General features: G+C 35.5%; 1 protein-coding gene across 1 annotated transcript; it reads right to left on the bottom strand.

Annotated features, from left to right (window-relative positions):
* Positions 1-6,502: 6,502 nt before the first annotated feature.
* Positions 6,503-9,009, bottom strand: TwdlC (TweedleC). The gene is made up of 2 exons (XM_014239144.3): positions 8,767-9,009; positions 6,503-7,849 (listed from the first exon to the last, which is right to left on the bottom strand). The coding sequence occupies exons 1-2, from the start codon at positions 8,861-8,863 to the stop codon at positions 6,801-6,803; spliced, it is 1,146 nt and encodes a 381-aa protein (XP_014094619.3). The 5' UTR covers positions 8,864-9,009; the 3' UTR covers positions 6,503-6,800.
* Between the last annotated feature and the right edge of the window lie 399 nt (positions 9,010-9,408).

The raw sequence follows: 9,408 nt of genomic DNA, 5'->3' as shown, positions 1-9,408 counted from the left end.
GTAGCTTTCCTGAGGAAATTTATTCGTTTGATGTTAGTTAGGTGTTACACTTTTGGAGCTCCCAATGATAGTAATTCAATTCGTTCTTTTTCCCGTGAGGCTGGTTGCAAAATTGCGGGAATTGCTTCAATTGATTTTGCTTCGATATTTGATTGTTAATTTTGATTGTTATGTTGTAGAATATTACAACATGCACTGATTTGAATAATACAATAGTTCTTCGAATGTTATTCCTATGTTGTTTGCTTTTAAGTATCTCATTACTTCAGAAAGTGTACTGTGAAACCTTTCAACTTGTCCGTTGCTAGTGCTACTATAGGGTGGTGTGGTATAAACATTTATAGACATTTGGTCTTTGAGTAAGGTTGATATTGTGGAAAAACTAAGAGATTTTTCGTTATCTACTATTACTTGTTTTGGTATTAAGAATGCTATCATTAATTCTCGTATTGGGTTTTTTATATGTTCTATTGCTTTAGACTGTATAATATTAACGTTTGAGTATTTGGAAAATTTATCAATGGCCTTTTTTCTGTCGAGTAAATGTCGATATGTGCGATTTCTCCTGGAAACTGCGAAATGGGAGTGTTTTGTATCTGTGGTTTTGGAAGATGTCTGTCATATTTATGCTCGCGGCATGTGGAACATTGTCTAACTAGTTTTTCGATTTTCGAATGCGTGCTTGGATATTTGTGTTTTATTTTCGCGACGATTTCAATGTGCTCTTTGTACCCCCTGCGGGTAGGGGTAAGAATTTACCCGCGGTAAGGCATGCCTGTCGTAAGAGGCGACTAAAAGCCAATATGCACTATGACTGTTATTATGTACCTTGATCAGTAATATCAGCATAGTATGTCAGAAATAGTGCTATAATACTCAGCTTGAAATGATATTATAGACTTTAAATGGAAAAGCAAATAAAAAGACATTTGAAGTTCAAGCGACAAATGTCACCAGTCATTGAGTAATGGGTTGCTCAACTGGCAGTAGTTTCGGCTACACAGTCTTACCGGAGACTTTCTGGTACCACGGGGAGCAAAAAGCCCTTGGACTTCGGTCCAATCTGCTCATTGGGTTATGGCCCCTTTGGGGAGATTCGTGGTGGCTGTGGTTGAAACCTAAATGCAGGAAGTACTGAAAATTCAGCCTAACTGTTTGTTCAGTTCTAAAAAGAAGTTGCAAAAAGCAACTGGGTTCCGTACCCGAAAACGGAAGAGGTTTTAGGTCGGCCTCGAATCACACCAAGATGGCAGTGTGGACCCAGACACACTGCCACTGGTATCCAAATAAATACTTGCAAATAGCTCGTATTGTTTGGGGGGCCTATCAACGCATTGTATTGATACGTTGTGCTTTGGAGCACCGTGAGGTAAGGCCGTCGCCGGCAGGTACTCACGTAAATCAACAACGAAAGTTGCTCTTTGATGTTCCCTAATGATTATTTCTTCCTCTTCTGTTTCTGACACGATATCCTGGATAAGAGATTGTGTAAATCGAATTTTGATATTTGCAAAGTGAAGTGGATATATTTCCTGAATTTTTCCCATTAAGCTTTCTGTGGTGCATAGTCGTTGACTAATGATGGGTCAAGGTGTCGTTTGAATATGTCTATAATGTTCTGTGGTGAATAGTCTCGTTTGGTAATTGTGTGTCTGTGAAAAATGGAAAATGGTATTTCGAACGTCTAGCTATCTTCGACACCGAGTAGGGTGAATAGCTGGTTTTTGAAGGCATTTATTGGTGCTTCTGTGGCTGGGATGAGCCGATGTGCGGAGCTTTCGTCGCTATGGTCAGTAGTCGTTAGAGTATTACCTTCAGTCTGTGGAGGTCTCGATAGCGCGTCGGCTACCACGTTTGTCTTTCTTGGTTTGTACTTCATTTCGTAGTTGTACTCTTCAAGGATGCATTTCCATCCTTTCATTTTTTCGTTATAGTTTTTATTACTCAATGCATAGGTTAAGGATTGGTGATCTGTAAAAATTATTACTTTGGGTGAACCATACAAATAACTTCTGAAACTATAAAGTGCCCATATCATTTCTTTATCATTTGCTGCGTAATTTTCTTCGGCTTTACTTAGTGAACAAGATATGAATGCTATGGGTTTGCCTGATTGTTCTAGAACTGCTCCGAGAGCATAATTAGATGCATCGGTGGTAAGGCGGAAGTCTTGATTAAAGTATGCGAATATGCCAGTATTACTTCTTTTGAAACGAGTGAGGATTTTATTTTGTTGAAAGCTTCTAGTGCTGCGTTTTTGAGTATTATCTGTTTTTTACTGGATGCATTTTTTGAAATGCGTCCATCCTTTCCTCTTAAGAGCGAAGTAAGGGGTTTGGCTAACTTAGCATAATCCCTTATGAAGCGGCGATAATAGCCGGAAAGGCCAAGGAAAGATCTTAAGTCTTTTAAAGTTTTCGGACATGGGAATTTTTGTATAGCTTCAACTTTTGAAGGGTTAATTTTTACACCATTTGGTGAAATGATGAAGCCTATAAATTGGACCTCATCTCGGAAGAATTCGCATTTGTCTAGTTGCACATTCATATTCGCTTCTTTGAGAATACATAGCAGATTTTACTTATATAGTTTCTTAGAATATCATCTAAGGCCCTTTGAAATATCGAAAGCGTGTTTTTCAGCCCGAATGGGAGTCGTATAAACTCATATTTGCCATTATTAACAGAAAAGGCTGTTTTCTCAATGTCGGATTCTTTCAAAGGAATTTGGTGGAATCCGCTTTTTGGATCCAATACAGAAAATATTTATTATTCCCTAATTGCGCAATGACCCACACAGGTGAGTTGTATGGAGAACGTGATAGTCTTATTAACCCATCTTTGAGTAAGTTTGGATTTCCTTAGTGACAAACTCTCTCATGCCAATAGGATATGGATAATATAATATCTAGTGTGGGGTGTATTTGAAGAAGTTCTGATTTCGCCTACTACGGTGGTAGTGTAGCTCAGTCTTTCATTTGTTTATGAATATGAAATGTCTGAGAAGGTGTCATATGTTCTGTTCTAGCGTCAGTATTATTTACCGTAGGACAAAGTTTCTACTTGATTTTTATTTTTCTTTTTATTTCTTTGCCATTACCGAACCTAATTATGTCATCACAAATGTTTATAGTAGCATTGAGGTATTTGAGGCTATCGTTTCCGATAATACTATCAGAAGATTTCAGTCCTGGTAAAATGAAAAATTTCAAATTCGATGGGTTCAAGGTTCGTATCTTAATTTGTGTCTTAGTTATGGCACTCTATATGTTTAGCATTTTTAATGACGCAAAGTTTCGTATTTAGAACAAAATTTAAACAAGTAAGGAAGGGCTAAGATCGGATGTAACCGAACATGTTATACTCTCGCAAAGTCAAATGATATACTCGTTTTAGATTTCTTTGTAGATATTGCCGCCTTGTTCTATGTTGACCGATATTTTCGGTAAAAAGTCAACTATAGGCACTAGGGTCCACATATTCAGTACCTAGGGGCTTGAACAGTTTTGGTTCAATTTAGACAATTTTTAGTCACAAGGCATACTTTAAACGTATTATTCACGTTTTATGCCGATATAATCATTGTTGCTTGATTTGCATACTGGAAAGTGAAAAAATCAGAAGGAATTTAAAATGGTGTTATATGGGAAATAGGGGTGGTTCTAATCCGATTTCGCCTATTTTCGCGCTATAACATATAAATATGAGAAAAATACTATGTACCGAATTTGGTTGAAATCGGTTAAGCAGATCCCAAGATATGGGTTTTCACCTAAAAGTGGGCGGTGCCACCCCCACTATCTAATTTTGAACGTGGTTCCTATAAAATAATTTTATACCATATAATGTGTATAACTAATATAATATTACTTCATATCTTAGCGAGCTACCCTATGAATGATTTTGAACTTTCCACCTGAATTTAAATCATTAAGGTTAGTCAAAATGTGTGATATTTTAATGAAATTAATTGAACAGGTTTTCTTAAAAAGAATATGGTTTAGCGTAGCATATGAATGAAATTAATCTAAAACTTGGTCCATATCCCGGATTCATATCAATAATAAAAATAATTTCGATCCTCTAGTAAACGTTTCCCACATCAACTAAAGCCTCTTCGGTTGATTGGTATCACATATATCTCACTTTAAGATGGTTTTAATATCATTTTCGCTGACGGGAAGTGAAATATAGTTATAAAACTAATTGAGTTATGACCTATAATATAAGTCAATAAGATACCAAATTTGATTGAAATCCTTTAACAATTTCGGCGAATACAGTTTGTTGAATTCTTTAGCAACATACTTTAAAATAAAGTTTTGTCAATACCTGGATGTATTTTCCCGGCTTTGATCCTTGTAAGTTGCGAGAGTACAAATGTGTGTAAAATATTAAAGAGGCGACCTTATTTCGACTTAAAATCGAAAGCTCTCACGTGGATTTTTAATATTTTTTGTTTTTAAGTCAGTGTTTGTTGAAATCTTTTCTTTCTTGTAGTACAATAAATAAATACATTACAATGGTAAATTTTCTCTGAAAACGCAAAAAACGGCACCACTAAACAGTTGCTACTTCGAAATAATGGGTATATGATATAAAAAACTAGATTTGTATTGTTTAAATATCTATCCTGGTCTATATTCTTTTTTCCCAAAAAAATCCAAAACCAATAAGAGAATTCCAGTCCTCCGATATATAATACTTCTAAAGTAATGGAGGCCTCTCCCTTCAGTAGACTGCACGTTTTCAAGCGTATTACCTTAATGCCGATAGCCAATGTGTTTCAAGTTTTTGAACTATATTAATGTCCTGGAACTCGGCTTGTCAGGGTCCAAGGAAGCAGAAATTGTTAAATACAGATGTTTTAAAAAATTTACCAAAAATAAATGGTTTATTTTAACGAATAAATCAATTTATATCTTAGATGAGAAATCTTACAGACATATTCTTATATTTCCATATCTGGTCATCGACAACTTTTCGTTTCTCGGTTTTTTTTTTTTGTGTAAAAAATAAATACTTAGTAGTAGTAGTATTCTCAGTCCTAAAGTTGCTAAAAAATTATCACACCTACTGATGAAAAGTTTTGATAGAAGCTCTGTTCCCTAACATATGCATGTATCTCACTTAAAATTTCTGACCTATTTCCGTTAAAGCATTTGAAGTTGGTCTTTCGATTACTTATCTGCGATAAAAGTTTCCTACGTTCTATCATAGGTTAAGAATAAGCATAGACAGATTAGTGCTGAAACTAAAACTTGCACTTAACTGCGATTTCAACGGAATCATAGCGCTGCCCGTCGATCTTAAAACTCGTAAACATTTTTTTGATCTTAATATTCGAATAAGCTCTTGAAATAATTCCACGCAGGTTTCATTAGTAAATCTATCATCCAACTCAAACGGCTTTTACCCCGTAACATAATTCATATTTTATTTATTCTTAGTTGAATTACGTCAGCTTAGTTGAAGTACTTAGCTGAAAGCTTCAACAGAATTTGAAAACATTCTAACGAATGCCTTATCGTAGAAATCAAACCATTTAGTACTCATATAGGTATGTAACGTACGAGTATGTGTATGTATGTACCAGTATGCGTAAAGAAGTGAAGAGTTGAAACGCAACCGAAGATTAAATACTTTAATTAAATACTCTACCAGAAAGTATGGATATATTTCATTAATTTTTGATACCAATTCACAATATACTAAAATTCAAAATATAGTATAGTAATGTCAACGTAATTTAATCAATAAATCACTTATGTTGATAAATCGATATATTCGATTTTAGGGTTTTAGGAATATGAAGCTATTTTATTGATTATTAGTACTTACAACACATTACCTCATATCTTGCCCGGTATATACGAAAATATAATGTGAAGATATATACCCTTATAATAATTGTACCAATCCAAGGTCCAATTTATTCATTTAGTTTCGCTTTGATACTTTTGGAACAAATTTACACGTCAAGATTTTGTTTCCATATTTTTTATTTTTTTTTTAACTATCTGATGATCGTTTTATGGGAAGCAACAGTATTATAAGAATGTTATATAAGTCTTACCTTTGGTTCCTATCGCTCAGGATTCAGTATTTCAGATGTAAGCCTATGTACATCATCATTGAGAATAAGTGCAAACTATGCGAGCCAATAAATATGTTAACAGCAGTCTTCAGGAAAACTTAATAATTGTCAGACTTCATTTCTACTTATCGTATGTGTATCGTAGATGAAGCTTCGTTTAAAATGTCCAATTTTAAACTATTACTATTCCACGTAGTTTCCCAAAATAATTGTTTTTTAACGCTGGAAATGCATTCGCTAATAGCCATTACAATCAGGTCAAAAGCTTTTTGAAAGAAATTATGATATTTTTTCGTTTATTTTAAGCTGAACATCCGACACAATATTACCTTTCACTTTGTACTACTTTTGTAGCATTTCATAAGCGTAAACTCAGCCGATTTCATTTATATAACAAATTGGTTTATTATGTACTAAAACTTTATAGACATTAAAATTAATTAAAAAACATAAAACAAAATCAAACATAATTATTTAACGCGTATGTATGTACGGATGTATAAGTACGTTAAGTGCATTTAAAGTTTAACATGTGCTGTATGTTGACGCGTATGAGTATGAGTGTGTAAATGGCCAACTGATGACCGAAATCTTTTTTCCGCTATTCTCGCTTCGGTGACTATTATACTAAATATGCTTGTGTAAATTTACTAGATTTTGGAGCACCCCGGTGCTCCCGCTTACTGTTTACCAACTAACATTGTTTACTTCTTCTTCAGGAAGAAGCGGTTGCTGGGTGGTCCATAGCTGGACGATGGCAAGTGTGTTGGCTCTTCCACTACGATGGGTGCCATGGGTGCCGGAGCCAAGTATTGGTTGCTGGGCACCTGAACGGTGGGCTGGGGTTGTTCGACGGCGACGAAGGGCAATGCAGTTGGCAAGTCGAAGGACTCGGCGGGCAAATCGTTTACGAACTGTGGCGGCTGGTCGTGCGATTGCGGCTGCTCCAACTCTAATGCAGGCTGAATCGTGGTAAGTGGCGCAGTGAGATCAGCAGAGAAGTCATCACCTGCAGGAGCGGCATACTCACCAACAGGCACATCAGCATGACGAGGATCCATATCGGCAGCGATAATGTTGTTGTTGCCATTGACGTTATCATTGGTAATATCATTTTGTTGTTGCTGTAGTTGCTGTTGTGGTGGTGGTCCATAAACAGGAGCTTCCCCCTTCTTGGTCTTGTACTTTATGAAATAGACTTCCGGTTTGGAAGGTTTGGTTGGTGCAGCAGTGGGTATAACAATATCCTTGGTGGCTTCGGGTTTCTTGTGCAACACATAGATCAGTGTTTTCTCTTCGTTTTGTGGTGGTGGTGGTACAACTGGGGAACGGATGGATGGTGGTGCTGGCGCCTTAATGAAAACGATTTTGTAATGCTTTTGCTTGGCGGCTGGTGCATGACGCAAGCGTGTCTCGATCACATCCTCATCCTCGAAATCCTTGGGTGGCACATGTACGTACACATGTTTGTGTACGGTGGTCGGCTGTGATGCGTAAGCGTAACCGCCCTCTTGTGCTATGCTCGACTGTTGGTAGGCGGCATTGTAGGAGTCTTGCTGATCGAGTGGCAGTGGTTGAACCGATTGGTATTGCTGCTGATTGGCATCTTCGGGTCCGGCTGCTTCGGCTGGCTGCTCAATGTTGTTCAATGCGATCTCGCTAGTGGGCAGAGTGCCATAAGTAGTCGGTGGTGGCGCGGCAAAATCGCCAAAGGCATGCTCAGAGGGCAGTTGCTGGTGCAGTGAGACAGTATCTGGAAATGCAACAAGAGAGTGCGTCGCTGATTAGAAGCTGTAGGTGTAATTGAGAGTGAAAATGTTTGAAATGAAAAAAATTAACAGTCTATTTTAAGTTTTGTGGTTTGATTTGAACTTTTACTTAAAAAAGTGAGATATTATTTAACAAGTTTTTCTTTCGGATAACTTCTTTTGTTTGTCTAAATAATTATTTTAAAAATTTGTTTTCAACTTTCTTCCCAAAAATTTTAATTATATTGTAAAAACCGACTAATTCAAAAATCAGTATTTAAAAGTATCAGAAATATATTTGTTTATTTTGTATTTAATACAAACTTTGAGTAAAAAACAAAAAAATTATAATTTCCAACCTTTTCAGATCCAAGCAGATTTTAAATTTTTTTTATAATTCAGTTTTGAGATTCTTGAATAATTATTTGGCGCAATTTATGGACTCTTTAGACTTTGTACAATATAAAAAACATGTTTACAGGATTTTAATTTAATTTTGAAACTTTAGTTTTAGATTTTAACTTTTATTTATTTGTTAGTTCTTAAATTTTTAGAATTAATTTAAATAATTACAAAAAAAAATTACTTAATTTAAGAATTTAAAAAAAGTATTTGACTGGATCACCAAATTTAACTTAATGAACTTTTCTAAAAATCCAATCAACCAATAAAATATTTCAAAATTAGTTTTCGATATGCTAGTTATGTTTTCGAAAACACATTTTAGAGCTCATATATATTTTCAAGTTTTGAGCAGTAATATTGACTTAATTTTGTTATCCAAGGAATCAACTCTTTTGGAACATAATCTTAAATTATATTTATTAGATTCACTATTTAAGGGAAATATTTTTTTTCAAGTTATATTTCGTATATTCTATTTATTTAGCTATATGTTTTAATTTTTATTCCCAACACTAACTCTGCAGTAGTCCATTGTAGGTGTAACCTACAATCGGCGCCTCAGGACGCGCCAAAGCGCCCGCAATCAAGCAGCTAACTAGCACGAATACTCGCATTATGCACAATAAACAAAAACACTATCAAATTATAGGCTGCAAATCCTTTGAAGAAAAATTTGAAAGTATTCCAAACTGTATAACACTTCTTCTTTATCTACCGGAACGGTGCACTATATAGCGGCAAAGGAAGCTTTGTGGGGAAGAGCAAGTCACAAACTGATGCCAAATCAATGGCTACAATTGTAATTTATATGATTCCAAAAAACTGATGCGCATTGCAACAATTGACGTTCAACCAATAACACTTGAAACATATACAAGGCAACTGCAACAACAAATACCAACAACTACAGAGAAAATCCAAAAACCAAAAGAGTCAAAATTTCGAGAAAAAACTCAAAAATAACCAAACTTTTTTTTAACTAAAATACCATTAAAATTTGTAATTGAACTTTGGCGAAACAGCAAAGCAGAAAAGCGATCGGACAGTAAGCACAGCCGGACGAAATGAAGAGCGACTTGAAAGAGCCAAGAAAGAGAGCGAACCTTTGACTTGTGCGAATGAAGGCTATTTTAGTGGACGCAGCAGCAATTAACAACAA

This window comes from Bactrocera oleae, chromosome 2, assembly GCF_042242935.1.
Source record: "Bactrocera oleae isolate idBacOlea1 chromosome 2, idBacOlea1, whole genome shotgun sequence".
In the NCBI taxonomy this organism is placed as follows: Eukaryota; Metazoa; Arthropoda; class Insecta; order Diptera; family Tephritidae; genus Bactrocera; species Bactrocera oleae.
This window is presented reverse-complemented; position numbering and strand designations above follow the sequence as displayed.

Excerpts from the sequence above, each read along its gene's own strand:
- TwdlC (XM_014239144.3), bottom strand. The coding sequence starts at position 8,863 with ATGCGAGTATTCGTGCTAGTTAGCTGCTTGATTGCGGGCGCTTTGGCG. Across the intron at positions 7,850-8,766 it reads CTACAATGGACTACTGCAGA|ATACTGTCTCACTGCACCAG; the intron begins GTTAGTGTTGGG and ends TTGCATTTCCAG.